Source organism: Lampris incognitus, chromosome 8 (assembly GCF_029633865.1).
Source record: "Lampris incognitus isolate fLamInc1 chromosome 8, fLamInc1.hap2, whole genome shotgun sequence".
In the NCBI taxonomy this organism is placed as follows: Eukaryota; Metazoa; Chordata; class Actinopteri; order Lampriformes; family Lampridae; genus Lampris; species Lampris incognitus.
Genome location: NC_079218.1, coordinates 8,808,545 through 8,830,555, shown reverse-complemented (window position 1 = coordinate 8,830,555; position 22,011 = coordinate 8,808,545). Strand labels below are relative to the sequence as shown.

Below are 22,011 nucleotides of genomic sequence, written 5' to 3'. Positions count from 1 at the left end.
CACCCAGACTTGTCTTCACACTTTTAGCAGGAGGACAATAGGACTTCCTTTTTATCCTTTAATAACCAAAAATAGTTTGTCCACTTTCTCATCATTAAAGCTGGAGTAGGCAACTTTCTTGAAAAGGCAACAGGGGGGGGGGGGGACACCAAAATTTGAAAATACACCCCTCCTCCTGCAGCTCTCCCCTCTCTGTCCTAAGCCCCTCCCACCAGACGAGTGCGGACATATAATTCAAACGTGTACAACCAGGAAATGTCAAAGCGAGACTCATGAAACTTGTATTGTAGTTGATAATCTGTCCATGTTAAAAATTGTTTTCGGCGAATCTCTTAGTTAAACTGATATTGTTCATGTGAAGCAGCCATTTCGACTTGGTCTTGTTGATTTTTATTCCCGCCAGGCAGCGACCTGGAGGGGATTACGTGTCTGGTCGTGATCAGCTTAAAAATGTATGACTGTATGATGAAGAACCTCTCGTGGGTGCGGTGACGAAAAAACATTCGAAAAGCATTTGTTCTTGCTATCGCCACACCCTCTCCTCATTCACTCTGTAGCTCGCTTGACCAACGCTGCTCTCTTGTCGCTGCCTGATCTGAGTCAACCATGCAATGATAGTGTCAAAACCAAAACATTATGTATTTGGGTATGAGTCTTGAGAGTAAACAAGAAGTCAATCGTATTTTGCAAGCCGACAAATCATTCACTGCTGAGCTTGGCACAGGCAAACTACAATATGCTAAAAGGTTATAGAATTTTTGCCTAATGAAGCCACACAAAAAACCTGCCTACCCCAGCTTTAATATGCCCGTTTACAATATTTTCACTCACCCAAAAGCATGCACCACAGTTGTGCACCATTAGTAGAGTAATTTGTGCATAGGTATTGTACGCGGATCATCTTCGTTTAGAGTTTGTAGCAATTATATTTCACATTGTGGATAAACTCTCTCTTAAGTGTTTTCTCCTTTAGCTTGCCACTGTCTAGTTAGATTCCCTCTGCACGCCACGTGATGCCGTCTTGTAATCGATGTCCTGCTGTATTTTGCATGCATTTCAGGTATGTCAGGATCGTTTTACAGAGATGAGTTTGAATGCACGGCTTCAGTAAATAAGATGGGGGGGGGAAATACATTTTTTATGATTAGACCTGGTGGAGTGAAAATGGGAAAACGTTATCAGAGTATTCTCCAAAAAAAGCCCACTGTTATCTCTCTAGCCTGCCATTCTCCCCCTCCTTGCCCCTTTTCTACTTTCACTTCTCAAGGTGTATGCAAATGACCTGATGGGTGAACAAGGTTATAACAGTGTTTTTCAAAACTGTTGAATGTGGCCGCCCTGTGTCTGGACTTCGGCCAGCTGTATTTGTGTGTATGTGTAGTTGAAGCTGAAAGGCCACGGTAGGGGTGCCATGGAGCTAGGTCTAGACCGGCCTTGATTTATTTAATCCTTTTACAATGAGGGGGCCTGTAAACCCATCCACTGAGCGTTAAGCTTTGTGCTGCAACAGTAAGAATCTCTGTCTCCCTCTCCATGGTGACTGAAAGAGCACATTCCTGCAGGGAGGCCCGAAACTCTGAAAAATATGCACGCTCTGACGGGGTCGAAGTGGCGACAAAGTCCCCGAGCAATTTCACCTACTTTTAATGTTTGCAGTTGTTAAAATACTGCAATGCTTAATTTTTAAAAGAAGGCTCCAGAATCCTTTTTTTATGTGTTGGTCTTTGTATCGTAGTGTGTTGGGGAGGAAGCATGCTGGGGACATTCTAATGAAGCAGCACCAATGGATTTCTTCTATGATGCAGTATATTCACAGTTTTATACCAAAGTATACAGACTGATGGACACAAGTGGTTTTTTTTTCTCTCTCCCTAATGGACCTGCTAGACCTACCGGTTGCTGGCCTAGATGTGTCATCCAACTCTTTTCCATTCCCCCAAGCCCAGGCCTCCTCCATGCCTGGGGAACAGTGATTTGGGCAGCTGTGAACATATATGAGCCAAGACAGCTGGTTATGTGATGGGGAGAGAGAGGGAGAAGAGAAGAGAGAATGTGTGACAGAGTGGGATTTGTCCTTCTGTTCCCTGGGTTTACAGCTATTTCCTGGTGCACGTGTTCTCAGCTGCAGAACCATGCCAGGCACTGGGACCTTGAATAATGCGCCGCTCTATAGTTCAATGTAGTGGATGTTTGCAAACCAAACCTTTAGTTTGATCCATACAGAACAACTTTGGACTATTTTGAGAACTCTAGAAGCATTGTATGAGACTCAGTGCAAAGGAATATTTAAAAAACCTTTGCCTCTTTTGTGGAGTTGCCAGCCGCTTCTTTTCACAATGAGGAGTTTCACCAGGGGGACAGAGCACGTGGGAGGATCATGCTATTCCCCCCAGCACCCCCCCCCGAACAAGCACCCTGACTGACCAGAGGAGGCGCTAGTGCAGCGACCAGGACACATACCCACATCCGGCTTCCCACCTGCAGACACAACCAATTTTGTCTGTAGGGACGCCCGACCAAGCGAAATTCTTAATTCTGCCCAGAGTTTAAAAAGATTAATGGAAAATGGCAACCCCACATGCTAAATTATAATTCTAACTGATGTCCTCTTGCTAGCTAAGCTACTGCTGATATTTCATGATTAATCCATGTGGCTACACACCTGTTTTCTGCAAACATAACAGGTTTTATTACCATGCCGTGTAAGAAATATGACTCTGCAATGTATTTCACTTGAAATTGACTTAAGACAATAACTGACCCATGTGCTGCCATGTTGGTATGATGTCCTATAATGGCCTATTGGTGAAAAATCAAAAATCAAATCAATTTTATTTGTATAGCCCAAAATTACAAATTTGCCTAAGTGGGCTTAACGGCAACACAACATCCTATCCTTAGACCCTCTCATCGGGTAAGGAACAACTCCCTAAAAAAAACCAACCTTTAACAGGGAGAAAAAATAGGAAGAAACCTCAGGGAGAGCAACAGAGGAGGGATCTCTCTCCCAAGACGAGCAACGTGCAATGGCTGTTGTGTTTACGCAATTTACACGGTACAACATTGAAAGAGGATAACACAATTATAATGGCTTTATAAAATTTATGAAGAATATGATGCGCAGGATGCCAAGCAGTGTCCAGACGCCATCGGAACAGTCCAGGACCCGAGCCACGCGACCAGCATCACCATGTAAAAAAAAAAATTATATGGATTAACAAAAAGAAAATGTGATGGGGGGGGGGGGTGGCAGGCAGCATCCAAGTGGTGACCACCATCACCACAAAGACCTGAGAGGAGAACCGACTGCACGTGCACACAAGGGAGACTCACATGACACCATTCACACAGAAAAAGAGAAAGGAGAAGACATCATTCAGAGAGAGAGAAAAGACGTGAGAGAAGAGAACAGTTTGCAATAGTCATTAGTCATAATCAATTAAGTCATCAATTAGTCATAATCTATACGCTATAATGTCGGTAATGTCATTGAGACAGAAAGCCAATCCGCCATGCAGTACAGGTTGTGAAGCGCTCAACTTAAAGGCAACTAATTGTCGGCTAAGGCAAAAAGATGAGTTTTACGTTTGGATTTAAAGGACTCAACACACTCTGATTGTCTGACGGCAGTAGGCAGGTTATTCCACAAGAACGGAGCCTGATAAGAAAAGGCCCTGTGAAGTAACCTAAATTTACTAGTTGGTGCTCTGACATGGAGTGGCATGTCGTTGCACCCTTCTAAGTAGGAGGTCAGATATCCCAACTTCCCACTGCTGTGTTTAAGACAGCTCAGAACTAGTCCATGAGAGCCAACTTGTGAAAAAACTTTGATTGGTTGTCAAACCTGGCAGCCTGTCCAGTGTGTCTCCTAGCCTGCTGCCCAGTGACTGCTGGGATAGACTCCAGCATCCCCGCAACCCTGAGAGCAGGGTAAGCAGTTTGGATAATGGATGGATGGATGGAAACTAATACTTTTCATTTCAGAGCTTGGGTCTATCCAACCTTAGCGCTGCACCAGTGATGTCACAAAAAAGGAACTAAGAACTGCACATTTGATAGATGAATATCTAAATAAAATATACAACTCCTGGTAAGTCATTGCATTTATTAGAAATATTTAATATAGATATTTAAAATAGATATTTGCATTCACCTAATTAATCTCTTTTCTTTAAAAAGTTATTTTATATAGTTCTTGACGTACAAAATAAAGTTTGTTCCCTGCGGACATCCATGTTTTTTCCCTACACGGTGTGAATACGGGATGGTTGAAACTTCCGACCTGAAATAGCTTAGATTCCGAGTTGTCTTAAATGCACCACAGGTTGTCTGGGACTCGGCATAGATGCACTGCAGATGTAGTTGCTTTCAAACCCCAAAACACGCTGTGCCAGAAACTGGTCCACCCCAAGGATCAGGTCCCCCGACACAAACAGAGCAATGTAGTGTACGCTGTTAAGTGCCGGGAGGATTGCCGTGACTTGTACACTAGGGAAACTAAACAGATGCTTGCCAAGAGGATGGCACAACACAGGAGAGCTAACACATCAGTCCAGGACTCCACAGTCTACACCCATCTACAGGCCAGTGGACACTCTTTCAAGGATGAGGATGTGCACATCCTTGATAGAGAGGAACGCTAGTTTGAACGGGGAGTCGAAGAGGCCACCTATGTTAAGAGGGAACGACCATCCCTGAACGGGGGGGGGGGCTAAGAGTACAGCTGTTGCCATCGTACAATGCTGGGGTTGCAACTATTCCCCAACCCTCTTTGAATAGTACACATGGCCATCGAAACTCTAGTTAATGTCTCACCCATATTTGATCATGAGACTGGTCGTTGGTTTCCGTCATTCTACATCTGTCGCCATCTTACAGTGCTGTGATTGCAACAATCCCTAATCCTCTGTGAATAGTACACATGATCAATGGTCACACCCATATTTGCATATGAAACTGGTCATTGGTTTCGGTCGGTAGGCGCTGTATTGTACTGTATTGTTTATAAGGGGTGGGATTCCTGCAGTCGGTTTAGACTGAAGATGTCACTAGTTGGGTGATGAAACGTATCTGTTAATAAACGTTGTATCCAGATGAACTGATTCAACCTTCTTTGATGAAGAGGTCACTTAGATGAGTGATGAAACGTACCAGTCAGTAAACGTTGTGTCCAGATGAACTGAGTCAACTTTCTTTGAAACAACAATGCGGTTCACTCTAAAAGATGCATTCACAATCACACACTAGATCTATTACAGGCGAAAGATGACGCTGCCTCTGACTTTCTTCTCATCGTCTAAAGCAGTGTTTCTCAACCCTGTCCTCAAGGACCCCCTATCCTGCATATTTTCTTTGCAACCCTGAATAGGTACCTGTTTGTAGTTGTTCAACCAATCAGCAATGAGTTTTGTCAGATGTTGCACACCTTGCATAATTAAGTGCTGCGAGATGATTGGTCGAGTAAGTACAAGCAGGGCTACAATGAAAATCTGCAGGATAGGGGTTCCTTGAGGACTGAGTTGAGAAACACTGATCTAAAGAATAAGCACATAGTCGAAGGTTTTCAGACACGCCCAATTGCATATAAATATCAATTAATTGGATATACAATGGGGTAGCCCTACCGTTCTGTTCAGCTCAAAAGCAGGCTGAATAAAGTCATTTAACGAGAAACTCGAGGTCCCCGTTTCCATTCTGCTAACTGCTTTCGCCCGCACTACGCGTCGTAGACAGTTTTTTATGAAGACAACAGGAGATTTGATTGGCGAGAAGCCAGGTTCAACCAAGCGTGCGTGTCTGCAGCCTGCAAGACAAGTTACGCCCCTTCTGACTACAAGTTACGCCCACTTCTTTCTTAAAGGTATACGACCCTCCGAGGGCAGTTTGGCTTTCATCTGTTTCATATTGTGGCATTCGTGTCCTGGCATATTTTCCATCTGTTCAAATCTATTTTAATTAGCTACTACAAGCCCTCTCAGTTCAACCTGGCCTCCGTTGCTTTTTCTCTCTCTCTCGATGAACTGACCAATGTTGAGCTCGGTCGAGCCTGGCCTCAGTCCCGAGCGGAATAACCCGCCGTTCTTGCAGTCCGCTCGTCACGTGGCTGGGAGGTTCGTATCCCAGACTCGCCGTAACCGGCCACGGCCAGAGCGTCCACGGGGTAAGGCGTTCATTAGGCCACCCTTACCCAAGGGATAGTGGGTGTAGATCGGTTTAGTGTTCGGAGACTCGTCGTTCTCCAGCGACCCCTCTGGCTCATCCGGGCGCCTGCAGCCAAGCAACCGAAAGCGTTCTCCCTACGCCTCCTTCGCGGCCTGAAGGTGATGCAATCCATGCGAGGAGGCTTCAGCGTGTAAACTATCGAGAGCAGCCGACGCGAGTTTGAAGGAAGCTGGTGTTACGACTATCTCCTTCCTGTGGAAACGTGAGCCAGGGGGGTTACTCCACAAGAGTTCCGGCCATATGCCACTGGGTTAATCGGGTGGGATAAAGGGGAAAACTAGAAAAAAAAAAGCCTGGCCTCAGTCTGGGTAAAACTTGGAAGTCAGGCAAATCTGGCGCTAGCATTTCACTGACCACTAGTCGGCGCAAAGGGGCCATCAACTACACACTGTAATGCACGCAGAGGGGCGCTGTTTCGCTCGCTACACCAGCTAAAGAAGAAAAAACGGAAGGGAAATATGACACAGCCGTGGGGACAGTAAATTGTTTTTCTTGTTAGAATATATTGTTACGAACACGGATGAATAGACTCGCTAGTCCTTGGCTAACGGGTCGGACCCTTTAGCGACTGCTTAACGTAGTCGCCCGTGGTGCGGGAGACCCGGGTTCGCATCCCGGCTGCGGTGGTTTTCGGCTGCCCCCCCCCCGAATTCGCTGCATTAGTATCAGAAGTGGGATGGTGAGGCCCTGAGGCCATCGGAACCGCGTACGACCAGCGGCTCTGCAGCTGGAGTGTATTGGAAGCGCGGGGACGGGCTTCCCGGAGGAGGGGGGTAGTGTAACGACCACGGAGGCCTAGACTCGCGAGCCCTTGATCTAACGGGTAGGACCCTTTATTCGACTGGTTAAAGTAGTCACCCGTGGTGCGGGAGTCCCGAGTTCGTGTCCTGGCTGTGGCGGATTCCCGGCTGCCCCCTGAATTCCCTACAATATTTATGGGAAGGCCAGGCTTCCTCTGGCCTCCGAGAGAACCGCCTCTGTTGACTCCGTCATCTATTAGCAAGTCCACCTGGTGAATGTACATAGTTCGAGTGTTGCCTAAGTCAGTGGTTCTCAACCTTTTTGGGGTCCTGGACCCCCTGCGTATTTTTGATCTACCCTGAGGACCCCTCCACCTGATCTTGGGGGAGGGGGGTTGCAATTTGATAGCGACAGTAGAAACTGCATTTTAAATTGCATTATAGCATTTATTCACTCTTTGGGGCAAAAATAAGGGCTTTCAGTTGTAACTTAGATATAGTTAACAAAGCAGAATTCTTATGCAGTAACTTTCAGATATATGTAACAACAGAATTCTTATGCAGTAACTTTCAGATATATGTAACAACAGAATTCTTATGCAGTAACTTTTAACAATGCAAACGGGAGCGAGATCTCTTATTAAAATACAATAAATTACACTTGTGAAACAGATGTAATTAGAGAAAAAAGTCCTGTTACCCTTTATAGTTTAGGTAGATAAAGGTCTCAGTCACATTTGAGTAAAATAATCCTATTTCTATAAATGTCGTAGGATCTTTTTTTTAAAGATATTTTATTTTCACGGACCCCTTGCAATTACACCACGGACCACTAGGGGTCCGCGGACCCCCGGTTGAGAAACACTGGCCTAAGTGACTACAAAGTTCAACATTGAGTTAGAAGATGAAATGATCGTGATCGGTCCGGCGTGAAGGTAAGACATGTTTTAATATGTACTTTCATTGTAAAGAGAAACCTCTGCTTCAGTTTCGTTGCTTGCGTTATTTATTTGGCTCATGGATGGCACGGGATTACGCGTTTCTCTCGGGTGCACACGTGTGTGTGAGGTAGCCTACAATGTAATTTGGCCTACTGTCAATCAAGGCTTGTGTTTCAGTTAACCAAATTAGGTAAAACCTATTTTTTTTTATTCGAACTGTCCCTTTATTTCTTCTTCGTTTTTAGGGCAGAAGACAGAAGTGGGTATAGTTTTGTCATTGCATGTAGGATCTATTCTGTTGCCTCGTATCTGCGTTCTAACGCACTCGAACACTGAAATTGTTGTTTTAGTTTTATGCAATGTTGAATTGCGGTGAGCCCCAATAATGTTGCTATTATTTATGCGTTGCATTGTTCCTTATGTATAATATTTGGGCATTTTTTTAAATCAATTTTGGTGGATTTTGAGCATTCTTGGGCTGGAAAAAACTCTAACTAATCTGGCAACACGGTTCCAGCCTGATCATCAGGGCTCAGGCCCGTAACACCTGCACTGTTTTTCATTGCTGTTGCCGCCTGTAGTACTACTACACTACTACTAGTAGTACTACTAGTGCACTCCCGCTAATTTCAGATACTGTTGATAAGTACGTCGACATTTTTTCGGGGAGCAAACTCCATATGCTCAAGGCCAGATTTCTTCAATATCGTAGCGAATTCGGGGGACAGCGCAACCACAGGAACTGCCGCGGCCGGGAAACGAACCCGCATCGCCCGCACCGCAGGAGACATCGCTGACCGCTCGACTAAAGGGCCAGACCCGCCAGCCCAGCGGCCAGCGTGTCTTCTTATCCATGCACGTTACAGTATGTTCCTCACAAAACTTATTTTATGTTGAACTTCACACATTCTACATAGGGTTTCATTGTATTTTTTTGGCAGTGTTGTTGATTTGTTTTTTTACTTTCATCGTGAAACGAGCAGGAAGTATCCAAAGGAGTTGAATCAAGTGCAACTGGACTTGGTATACATCCGTGAAGACGTTTCGCCTCTCAGTTCGTGCCTTTCCGACTAGACCAAGCTAGTCTGCCTGGCTGGTGATGAGACTCCGATATTTATCCTCTAGGAGTCGTTGTCAGAGCTGTTGATGTCCGTGGCTCTTTGTGTCCCGATGTTTAGCAACGCCCGTCGCTAACAGTTGCACTTGATTCCAATTGCACTTGATTCCAGTTGTACTTGATTCCAGTTGCACTTGATCCCAGTTGCACTTGATTCCAGTTGGACTCGATTCCAGTTGCACTCGATTCCAGTTGCACTCGATTCCAGTTGCACTCGATTCCAGTTGCACTTGATTCCAGTTGCACTTGATTCCAGTTGCACTTGATTCCACTCCTTTGGATAACCGCGACCCGGATGAACGAGAACGTTCAGAAGACATACGTGGGTGTAGTTTTGTCATTGCGTGTAGGATGTATTCTGTTGGCTCGTATCTGCGTTCTAACGCACTTGCGAACACTGAAATTGTTGTTTTAGTTTTATGCAGTGTTGAATTGCGGTGAGTCCCAATAATGTTGCTATTATTTACGAATCGATTTGCATTGTTCCTTATGTATAATATTTGGGCGGTTTTTGTTTTTTTTTTATCAATTGAAGTACGGGAAGTACGGTAACGTTACTCGCTCCGATTCAAAATAAAAGTCTGCTGCGTCGAGGGTGGATTTCAAAATAAAAGTGCCGAGTTGACGACGGATTTAAAAAAAAAACCGTAACCCTGGCGACGGCGTACAAGCGGCGAGCGCTTATCGGCGATGTCCGAGCCGCGCGTTGACGTCGCACGAGCGTCTCCGTGGGCGGGTAACCCGCGGCTGTATCCATCCGCCGTGCGAGGGGAGCGCTTTTTTTTCTCTCTCCCTCCCTCCGCGGAGGGACACCGGTTCCCGCGCTGACGGCTCTGCCTCCGCTCCGCTGCGCCCGGCTGGGCTGTAAAACGATACGGGGGAGCGAGCGGCTTTATGGGCTGACAGGGCAGAGGAGAGGGGAGGGAAGGAGAAGAGGGGAGGGGAGTTTTCCACTATCCAGCCGGCCCGCCCGTCCGTTAGCCGTGCGTCTAAACTTTAACTTTTACTCGTTTTTTCTCGTCCCATTTTGCGACTCTCCGGCGAAGTTGGCAGACGTAGGAGCGCGCCCCCCCCCTCTGCTCCAGAGAGTAGCGGAAAGCGGACGCTGTAACGCGGGGTGTACGTCGGCCTCGGTCGGGGTGTGATTTGAAACACGTCCCCGGTTATGGCTCAGAGGTAGGGAAGCCCTTTGAGCTCTGGTTTTGTGCACTGTGGCTATTGAATTGGTGAGCTTGTTATCCTCGTTTTTTTCCCCCCCATGTCCCGGATGTTCCCCCGTTATAATGGATACCTAGTGTTATCATTTAGGTAAGGCATGTAGCCATTTATTCTAACAGAAATGGCTAATGTGGGTGGTATAGCCGGCACTGTATGCAGCCTGTGAACTCTTGTTAAACGTTTTCTGTAACAAAGTTGCCACTACCCATCATGGGAGGATTTTTTTTTTCCTGTGTGGATATCATCAATTGCATAAACCAAACTACCTCTAACAATGATGTATGCAGTATTTTGATCTTGTTGCTAGTGTTGGAGTGCTGTGTGTGTGTATAAATATGAACAGCGGAAGTATGAGTGATTGTGTCTTTAGTTCCAGCGTCTGACTAATGTGCTGGTTATGGACCATATATGAGTAGTAGCCTGCCTCCCCTCTCTGTCACACTTCCCAGTCTAAGTTTCTGAGTGTGGGTGTGTGTGTGTTGGTCATAAAGCAGTGGTGGACCACTCGCATGATATAGTCTAACCTGGTCTAATATAGATCACAGGCAGATGGCAGCCCAGATAGCAAAATTGCTGTGGCCCGAAGCCGTCCCGCACCCGGCACTTCATCCGGCCCACATACCGTGTGGAATGATGGCACTTGGGCGGTCCGCTCCTGTTTACCACATCTGGGCCAGAACCAAGCCATAGCAATGCCGTGTGTGCCACATGTTTGCTAGAGGTGGCCCATATTTGTTTTTTTTATATTTGGGCCATATTCACCATTTACCACACGGGCCACATCCAGATCACATGTTGCCGAGAGGCGAGAGCACCGCATCTTTGCCAAAAAAAAGGCCCACATGTGATTTGGCATATTTGGGCCATATTTGCTATTATACACATGGGTCACTTCAGGCTCACATCTGTTTTGACAGGGCCAGAAGAAGGCCATCAGTGCCGCATTATTGCGTGAAGTGGCCCACATCCAGATGCCATCTGGGAGATGTAAGGCAACCAATTACTCATTAGGGAAATTTGAAAATGACTCGTTACATTTTAGATGATCTGGCATCGGATTTCTTAACTGGGAAGGAAAAGAAGTGTTTTTTTGGGGGGGGGCAGGGTGTGCTAGAAATATTTGTTTAGTATGTAGCGGGTGAAAGTGAAACATTGTCATGGGTTGTGTTATGTTTGTTGTATTAATGTCCTCATCAATTTTTTTTCACTAGTCAAAACAAGTTGAGCAAATATGGCAAAGTCAAGTTTACATTTTAACACTCAAATTAGCAATCCAAAAGGGACTAGAAATACCCTTATAAGAAGTTGTTGCGGTAATGAGCAAGGTTGAGTATTCGGGAAAAAAAGTTGACCCCTATGACACACACACATGCGATTACATTTTTGTGCTATCTTTTTTATGTGACACATCTGCTTCCAATCCATCATAAAAAAAGACTTTACACAAGCAACATTTGGGGGAAAGAGTATTCAAATACATTTGCTTTATGCTCTTTGCAAAGTTAAACTGCGTGGCTTAATTGTTGGCTGAGACACACACGGCCCAGCTGGTACGACCCCTCTAGCCTCTCTTGCTCGGCTACAGTTGAGTTTAGTGAGGCATTTAGAGATGGAACAATGGGCCATTTTGCTTGCGCTATCTCCACACACTTAAGCGCTCATGTCCAGACAGAGGTCACTGTCACTCAGAACCACTGTTTAGCTGGCAGACACCGCTCCACTGTTTGCACTTGACACCAAGTGGCCCTTCCTGAATGCCAATGGGAGATGTGTTGAAAGTGCCGTGCCCATTGTGATAACACAGCGTTTCTCAGTGGTGGTTTCCCCCGGCCCCCTGGCTTGATAAGTTATGTAAACATTGTTAGCCCAGTTAGTATCCTCCTCCCACCGTCAGCTATATATGACCAGACTGAAGAGGCTGGAAGATAGGCACGACTCGCTGTAGGAGTTTTGCACATGATACCAGCGTGCAATCGGAATAGAAAGCCAGTAAAGTGACTAATTAAGTTTCTCTTTTATTGTTGCGTAAAAGACGGTCGGGAAGTTGCAAAACAGACACCAGATTTGGTTGTTATGAGTAATTGTTGGAAGCAGTTGTATATTGCAAACTACGTTATCACTGAAAATGTTAAGTACTTTAATCGGTTATCATCTTTGGTTATCGGTTATCATCTCTTGGACTTAAAGGGAATTCTTAACATTCATAGAAACTTAGATAGATATTATCCAAGAGGTCTTGGAGGAAAGGTTAATAAATTGGAGAACAACATTGAACCAGTTAAGGAGAGCATTTGGCTCATGCATGCGCCGTAGCTTGGCTGGATAGATAACGTTCTAGTAAAAACCCTTGTTTTCATAACATGGATTTCATTGATGGGTGATGTCATCACAATGCAGCCCACCGTATTAGCGGGGGGGAAAATAGAAAGAAAAGAAAACTCGACAGGAATTTTGAGCCAGGTTGAGTTTTCCCGCTCCCATGCCTACTCGGGCATGCATCGTTGTTCGGCATTAGGGAGTTTGTGGTTAAAGTGAAGGGGACTTTGTCGAGCTTTAGACAAGAGCATTGCAGAGTCTCTGTGGAGCAGCGTTTACACCGGCTGCTGGTGGTTCTGCGTTCAGAGGAAGGCCGCATTGCATCAGTAATTGCATCAGCTGTCTCAAGGTGAAATTAGCTGATCTGCTTTGGGGACTAGTTACAATCTGATGTGTTATTAGAAAGACTAGGGCAGGAAATTTCCTTTTGATTATTGCCATCAAGTTAAAAGATTAGCATCTGAGTGAAATGAAGCACGCAGTTTGCAGCCATAGGAAAGGAAAAGACTGTGCTGTTTTCTATTAGGTCAGTAATGGTTACTGTCGTAATACTTGGCCTCTTCTTTCACTCATCAAACTCTCCGCCTCTCACTTGGTACTTTTGGGAAAAGGCCTAGTCAGAGGAACAAAGCTTTTAGTGGGCCGACCATTTGAGAGGGGATCTAGAATTAAAATGTTGAAATGTTGCAACTGTCAGTAAAAGTTTGACCATCATATCAGTTCTCCCAGCAGATTGTTTTCAGACCCTCCCCACCTCTCAAGGAATGAACAGGGGGCTGTACCCAATCTCTGGTGCTACACTTAAGCGATATGGTTTCCAGCTTGCTGAGTTTCAAACAATAAGTTTTGTCAGTGCTGTTCTGCTGGCGGTCCGAATGGTGGGGAGCGTGTGAAGTGCCACCGCCCGGAGGCTGTTGTCTGAAGCTGACAGCGAGCAGATGGCAGTCCCGGTCCGCTCCCGTAAAAGTAGATGGACATGCTTGGCTTTGCACTCCTCTCTTTCAGCTTGGAGTTGATGCGGGCTCCTAAATAAAAGCGACATGTCAGTGTAAGCCGAAACAGTTGCACCGTCAGCCCTTACACGTTATCGAAGGGACCCTCTTGATGCCTCAACAGCAAGTAAACAAAGCTGCCTCAGCGATTCGTCTGCGGGTACAGCAGCACAGAGGAATTTCTCCCACGGAGGGAATCGAAGATCCACTTTTACCCGAAACGGAGCTATGGATCTTATTTGTGGAGACCCCGTCGGAGACCGGTGGAGGCTCGATTTAGAATTGATTTTGCTGCCGTGCAACTTTCATAAATGGCACATGATAGAAACTTAAATATAAAGTTTGCTTTATATGCTGTTGATCCACTGGGAGGCGTAAAGCAGCTATAAACCAGTCTTGGCGAGGCTGGAGAGCAGCAGCGTGGTGTAATTCCTCCAGCAGATCAGCCAGTTGACCCATTTCATTTTAGTAAACACTAATGTCATAATTAGTGTGCAGATAGCAATCAAAGGCAGAGAGAGAGCAGTCCACAAGTACTTGGAAGAGGAAAACCCACTACACATCTGACAGTACAAAGTACATCAGGGATTATGTGGCTGTGTAGATGGCTAGAACTGGAGAAACAAAGCTATCCAGTTGTGCAAGCAAATTGCTTTTGGGTTGACAGAAGCCCCTCCCCCATAACAATAATGTATGACCAGGAATGAAATTTTAACCAACATGAAGAAAGTTGCCATATATCTCTTGCTTATTCCTTTCTCTTAACTGTTTGTTGCCATATCTCAACATACCCCTAACCTAGTGACCCTTTTCCTGATATTGACCCTAATCATAGACCCCAAGTTTTTTGTTCCTGCCTAAATGAGTGTATAAAAAGGTCATCAGTGAGATGTACCTGCAGTATCTGCCTCTACCTCTCTTCGTACTAGCCCATGTGTATGTCTTTTGGTCTTCATTTTCCAAACCGTAAAAAATTCATTCTGCTGCCCTGTTGCTTTTCCATAGCCATTGCATGAGGAGTTTTGCTCACGTCTGGACGTTTTGTGTTCTAAATATGTTTTATGGGGGGCTGCCGTTCCCATGCTGTATGGGCAATTTACCTCTACAGCATGTATTTTTAATGCAAAACAACCAGCCGCATATTTTTTTACTAGTCTTGAGGCCCAGGGACAAAATTTCCCCCTCGGCCAGTCGTTAAGGTCTTTTAAGTCATATTATTTTCATATGGGTCCATGTCCCTGGTTTGGTTAGGAACCCAGTGCTCAAGTATCCGATAACGTCACCACAGTATTGTCTGCTCCAACAAACAACAGTGAAAGGCTTTTCAGTCCTTTAAAGAAATGTACTGACATAAAATTCTTCCCCTCAGCTTTTTTAGTTTGTTTTGAGGGATTAGCATTGTAGGCAGTGGCCTATTTCTAGTCGTATTGCAGCAGTGAGATGAGAAATTCAGAAATCGAGCACTGGGCAGAGCCGAGCACCACAAACAGCAAAAAGACAGCGTCTCCCTCCACAGACTAATATGTATGTCAGTCAGCCTGCGTGACTGCAACATCCAGTATGCAACCTGCGTATTCCATCGTGTCGTTCAAATCCCTGTGAGGTGCTGGAATATGCGAAAGCAAAACTTGAAAAGTCTGTGAAAGTGATGAGAAGTGGAGCGGTTGTGTTTGTGACTGTATTTCTAATCAGTGAAAAGAATGTGCCCAGGAATTTACAAAACAACCGATGGGCCACGGTGTTTCCACTTCACCCTAGAGTATCTCAAAGATGTTAACCGGGTTACTGACTTAACTGCTTGGCACTGAAAGATTTTAAGAAAGTCCTGTCTGGAGGGGCGTCCGGGTGGCATGGCAATCTATTCCATTACCTACCAACACGGGGATCCCCGTGTTACCTCCGGCTCGGACGGGCATCCCTACAGACACAGTTGTCCATGTCTGCGGGTGGGGAGCTGGATGTGGGAATGTGTCCTGGTCGCTGCACTAGCGCCTCCTCTGGTTGGTTGGGGTGCCTGTTCGGGGTAGCGGGGGAACTGAGGGGAATAGCGTGATCCTCCCACACGCTACGTCCCCCTGGTGAAACTCCTCACTGTCAGGTGAAAAGAAGCAGCTGGCGACTCCTCATGTATCGGAAGAGACGTGACGTGGTAGTCTGCAGCCCTCCCCAGATCAACAGAGGGGATAGAGCAGTGACCAGGGCCGCTCCGAAGAGTGGGGTAATTGGCCGAGTGCAAATGGGGAGAAAAAGCCCCCCCACCCCCCCAAAAAAAGTTCTGTCTGCAAGGCTAGGCGTCTTAGAAGATATGATACAGATTTTGGTGACGCTGTCGTTAAACACATCTTTCTAATGGATTTGGCATCAAAAAGTTGAGTGTTGGGCATCTGGGTAGCATAGCAGTCTAGTCTGTTGCTTACCAACACGGGGCTCGCCGGTTCGAATCCCCATTTTACTTCCGGCTTGGTTGAGCGTCCCTACAGACACACTGTGTCTGCGGGTGGGAATCTGGATGTGAGTATGTGTCCTGGTCGCTGCACTAGCGCCTCCTCTGGTCGATTGGTTCAGGAGGGAGGGGAGAATAGCGTGATCCTCCCACGCGCTATGTCCCCCTGGTGAAACTCCTCACTGTCAGGTGAAAAGACACGGTTGGCGACTCCACATGTATCGGAGGAGGCATGTGGTAGTCTGCAGCCCTCCCCGGATCGGCAGAGGGGTTGGAGCAGTACCCGGGATGGCTCGGAAGAGTGGGGTAACTGGCTGGATACAACAGGGCAGAAAAAGGGCGAAACCCCCCCAAAAAAAAGTTGAGTGTCAAGCTAAGTAACATGGTTGTTTTTGTTTGACCATTTTTAATCTGTAAATTAACCTTGAGAACAACCATCCCTCCTAGAGTAAGAAACCTACATTGACCAGGGTAAAGCTGTAGCACGTCAAAGTGCAAAATACCATAGCTGTGCCAAATACCAGAGTTGGCAATAACATTGATTTAGGCTATCAAGTTCTCTTCAGTCAGTGATATTCTACTGTTTAAGTGTTTCCATCAAAAGAGATCACAACACATCTCTGTTCTTCAAATTGGGACAGGTGACTATTTTATACTGAATATTTGGTTGAAGAGTAATTGTTTTGACGCGGGTCAGTTCCTTGGACAGACAGAAGCAAGCTAAGTTGGAAAACATTTCTCCTCCTGAAGTATTAGCAGCACTTGGCAGTCAGTGATTTGTAGTAGAGGGTTGTTGAACGAATGTTGGACACCTTTGCTGATTCCATTGTTGTCCTTAAATTGCAGAGATTTTCCTACTCACTTAATGGCTTTTCTACATTTTTCCCTGGAAAGAGAAAACAAATGGCCTATGCTTTAAAGGGGGCTTAAAATCTTTTCCCATACACATTATCTGATTAATGCAGTTTTGGTTTTCAAACGCATTTGCCACTTTGCTGTATTAAAAGGGAGTGAAGGGAACTTGTATTGGAAGAGGAGAATGCCTTTGTAGTTGCCTGGGAGGTGGTATTTAGGAGTGTAACTTGCACTTCGAGGAAACTAGACATGCATAATGAATGGAAGGGTTTGCATTAGAATGAGGTTAAAAATCACAATGGGACTACTTCGGAGCTTGGCATTGGGTTTCATACCAATGCATGGATAGAAGTTCTGGGGTTCACAAAAAAACCTATTTTGAAAATGCTAGAAATCTGGGCTGCAGTCACAGTTGAAGAGCAAATCTGCCATAAGCAAGATGGGCAAGCAGGGTGTGAAGCTTTTAGTGAAGATTTGTTGTTGTCTTTCCCTCCTCAGTGTCTAAGAAGCACGGAAAACTGATCACATTCTTGCGCACCTTCATGAAGTCGAGGCCCACCAAGCAGAAGCTGAAGCAGAGGGGCATCCTCCGCGAGAGGGTGTTCGGCTGTGACCTGGGGGAGCACCTGCTCAACTCGGGCCATGATGGTAAGCCCCGCACATACACACACACACACATGCAAACACAGAACCAAACCAGGAGATGTTTCTGGTCAGCTAGTCAAATCATCAGGTTAACCTTTAGCTACCACTGACCTTGGTGAAATTCCACTTGTTGAAGCTGTAATTCTCTTGACGTTCCCAAGGTCACATTCAACTTTTTTTTTATGTCACCATTAATACACTCTCTCCATTTAAGAACCATTATATAGAACTGACTCATAATTGCTTGGACCTTGCTTTGCCTAATCCATTATACAATTATTTTCTTCATTGATCCAGTTGTGCAAGGGTTAACGTCCTGTGTATTCAACAGCCTTATTGTGGCAGGGGATGACTGGGTCTGGATGCGTCTCTGTGTTGTAGTCACACATTCATAGATGAAGCAGTCGAACCCTTGCCCCCTGTAAAACTGGGCTTACCGTCATATACAGACCGACTGATAAGGCCCTCTGGAAGTCATTAGAGCAGTTCTGTGACCCTTTGATGTGGCAGGGTGAAGAAGAAACTCACGTGATGGACAGAAAGATAAAGATTGTTAAATAAATAAATGGCTCTCTTGTAAAAGTTACGGTTAACACTTCAAAAATTGTGTCAAAGTACAATTTTGAATGTACCGCTAAGCCTGTCCAATTGTTGTTGTTCTGTCACCCCATCCATGCACAACAAAAACATTCATAAGTAGTAAAATTGAGTAAAATCAGGGCATACGGGTAGCGTAGCGGTCTATTCCGTTGCCTACCAACACAGGGATCGCTGGTTCGAATCCCCGTGTTACCTCCGGCTTGGTCGGGAGCAAAATCTGTTTCCATCGTTCAGTAAAATAAGTTTCCACACAAGTTTATATAGTTCAAAAATGGAAATAGCCATTAACTGCCATCTTAAGACCTTCTGTACATCACGCAATGCTGTTAAAAAGCTCATCCTCGTTTCATAAACACAGTTCCTTTATGGCGTATATGATATATTCACAATCACTACACCTAAATTAGAGCGATATTATACAAAAACTGTTTTAAAGTAACAAAAAGGAGCCTGCAACGCTGGAGAATGCCAACGATTTGGCCTGTAAATCTCCTCTCCAGCACCTTGCTCCTCTCATCTGCTCCTCCTCTGTGTCTGGAATTTGTCTGAACAGCTGCTTCATCGAGAGTCCCACTTTCCGTCTTTCTCTAAACGATGTGTGAGGAATGGGAGGCCCTGGGAACCTCCTCGTTGTGCACACACATAAATATCAACCCTCTTATCGCTAAATCTAATTTCTTTAGGATTCACAGTTGCCAGAGCCAAATGAATATACACTGCGAGAGTTCTTCAGGGGTTCTTGCTCTTTTTCTGACTCGCACACATGGTCTCATTATGTACTAGCTGAGCCCATGTGTAGCTCAATTCCCTTTCAACAACAAGCGTGTTTTACTTAGCCCGCTCCCCAAAGCCAAAGACATTTCCGGCAGTCTGGCGTAGTTTACAACACTCTCGTGTGGTAAACTGTATCTATATCAAACGGCTTCAGCCAAGGGAAGCCAATGCCTAAATTCATACAAAAGGCGCATTCGCAGATATTCTCCAGGCACTTGCAAGACTTATTCACAGCTACTTCACAAGCCACCCACGAAAACATGTCTAAAATGTTCCCCCAAAATCAGAGATTTTGGAAATGCATGTATTTATCATTGGAAAATTGAGTATTTGGGCCTTCCCTGGTTGCCTGCAGCTTGAAAGGATAGTTGTTTTTTTCTTATAATTCAGTATTCCTTGCGAGCTTGGTAACCTCTTGTCTGGTACACCCCTCCGACCTAGCCTTGATGCTCACACTTCAAAAAGGGCGGCTCCTAATTCTTGACCTTGTAACACAGTTTGATGCTGTGTGAAGACTGAATGAAAACGGTGCGTCATGACACATGGTTTCTGCCATCCCAGTTCCTCAGGTCCTCAAGAGCTGTACAGAGTTCATTGAGAAGCATGGTGTGGTGGACGGGATCTACCGCCTCTCTGGAATTGCCTCTAACATCCAGAAATTGAGGTAGGACATGCAGATTTGTATACACACACACACACACGGGCACACACTTTTATATCACAAGCAGTCTGTTAATTGAGGCTTCCTCAGTTATAAAGCATTCTTCTAGTTTGTAAAATTGAACCTCTGCATGAGGAAGGTACACTACCGTTCAAAAGTTTGGGATCACCCAAACAATTTTGTGTTTTCCATGAAAAGTCACACTTATTCACCACCATATGTTGTGAAATGAATAGAAAATAGAGTCAAGACATTGACAAGGTTAGAAATAATGATTTGTATTTGAAATAAGATTTTTTTTACATCAAACTTTGCTTTCGTCAAAGAATCCTCCATTTGCAGCAATTACAGCATTGCAGACCTTTGGCATTCTAGCTGTTAATTTGTTGAGGTAATCTGGAGAAATTGCACCCCACGCTTCCAGAAGCAGCTCCCACAAGTTGGATTGGTTGGATGGGCACTTCTTTGAGCAGATTGAGTTTCTGGAGCATCACATTTGTGGGGTCAATTAAACGCTCAAAATGGCCAGAAAAAGAGAACTTTCATCTGAAACTCGACAGTCTATTCTTGTTCTTAGAAATGAAGGCTATTCCATGCGAGAAATTGCTAAGAAATTGAAGATTTCCTACGCCGGTGTGTACTACTCCCTTCAGAGGACAGCACAAACAGGCTCTAACAGGTACTATTTAATGAAGATGCCAGTTGGGGACCTGTGAGGCGTCTGTTTCTCAAACTAGAGACTCTAATGTACTTATCTTCTTGCTCAGTTGTGCAACGCGGCCTCCCACTTCTTTTTCTACTCTGGTTAGAGCCTGTTTGTGCTGTCCTCTGAAGGGAGTAGTACACACCGGTGTAGGAAATCTTCAATTTCTTAGCAATTTCTCGCATGGAATAGCCTTCATTTCTAAGAACAAGAATAGACTGTCGAGTTTCAGATGAAAGTTCTCTTTTTCTGGCCATTTTGAGCGTTTAATTGACCCCACAAATGTGATGCTCCAGAAACTCAATCTGCTCAAAGAAGTGCCCATCCAACCAATCCAACTTGTGGGAGCTGCTTCTGGAAGCGTGGGGTGCAATTTCTCCAGATTACCTCAACAAATTAACAGCTAGAATGCCAAAGGTCTGCAATGCTGTAATTGCTGCAAATGGAGGATTCTTTGACGAAAGCAAAGTTTGATGTAAAAAAAATCTTATTTCAAATACAAATCATTATTTCTAACCTTGTCAATGTCTTGACTCTATTTTCTATTCATTTCACAACATATGGTGGTGAATAAGTGTGACTTTTCATGGAAAACACAAAATTGTTTGGGTGATCCCAAACTTTTGAACGGTAGTGTATGTTGATGCTTTATAATATTCATTTCACAGGGTAGGCACCAGGCCATGGGTGGGGTTTGCGTATCTTGTTGACAACTAAAAACCACCAAATGTGTACGAGTTGCATCCAGAATGATTGCCGAGACGGCTTTAGTTCTCTGTGCAAGTGGTGAACAGTCATTCCTCGTGAACAATTCTAACTCATGTTGTTCCACTGAGACTTGCACTTGGGTAATCCAAGCATTTCACCCCTAGAAGTGGGTGACATTTTTGTCTAAGCACACCCCACCCCCTTTTCAGTGTACTCTATCTAGCTTGTACCAGCCGAACACAAAGGTTTACATGTTAATATATAGGATTGTATATTGCACAATTGCGGATTAGAAGACAGCTTTGAAGGAAGATTAAAAATGTAAGGGTGCTGGGTGCTTAGAAATGTGTTTCTAGGCATCCAGGGTAGGGTAGCAGTCTATTCTGTTGCCTACCAATACGGGGATCGCCAATTCGTATCCCCGTGTTACCTCCGGCTTGGCCGGGCGTCCCTGCAAACACAATTGGCCGTATCTGCAGGTGGGAAGTTGGATGTAGGTATGTGTCCTGGTCGCCGCACTAGCACCTCCTCTGGTCGGTCGGGGCGCCTGTTCAGGAGGGAGGGGGAACTGGGGGGAATGGTGTGATCCTCCCATGCACTACGTCCCCCTGGCGAAAATCCTCACTGTCAGGTGAAAAGAAGCGGCTGGCGACTCCACATGTATCGGAGGAGGCATGTGGTAGTCTGCAGCCCTCCCCGGATCGGCAGCGACCGGGATGGCTCGAAGGAAGAGTGGGATAATTGGACAGGTACAATTGCGGAGAAAAGACTCTAACCCCTGCTTTTTTGCGGATAACATAAATACATTTGAGTTATAGATTGTGCCTAAGGAGAGATTACTACAATCTTTGATTGTTCCAACTGTAACTTAGAAACAGGGCAACAGTTTCAAAAAGCACATTGTAGCGTAGCCATTTTGTCTTGCAGAACACATTGTGCGACACTTCTTTAGTTTTGCTGAATGAAACTGTCAGATAATCGGCTGCTGTGTAGAGGTGTGTTTGACAGGTTCTTGTCCATTCATCTACCAGGGATGGAAGCTGAGATTCACTTGTGTAAAGTTAACTCCCTCATCC

General features: G+C 45.2%; 1 protein-coding gene across 2 annotated transcripts in view; it reads left to right on the top strand.

The window, feature by feature from the left end:
- The window catches only part of arhgap32b (Rho GTPase activating protein 32b), a 69,578-nt gene that overhangs the window by 31,300 nt on the left and 16,267 nt on the right, over positions 1–22,011 (top strand). The window contains exons 1-3 of one of the 2 annotated variants that reach the window (XM_056284761.1): positions 10,083–10,196; positions 17,343–17,492; positions 19,425–19,527. In XM_056284761.1, coding sequence (XP_056140736.1) covers positions 17,387–17,492; positions 19,425–19,527 — 209 coding nt within the window. In that variant the 5' untranslated portion in view covers positions 10,083–10,196; positions 17,343–17,386. Of the gene's footprint in view, positions 1–10,082; positions 10,197–17,342; positions 17,493–19,424; positions 19,528–22,011 lie in introns of those variants that run through there. The other variant, XM_056284760.1, reaches the window with a different exon arrangement.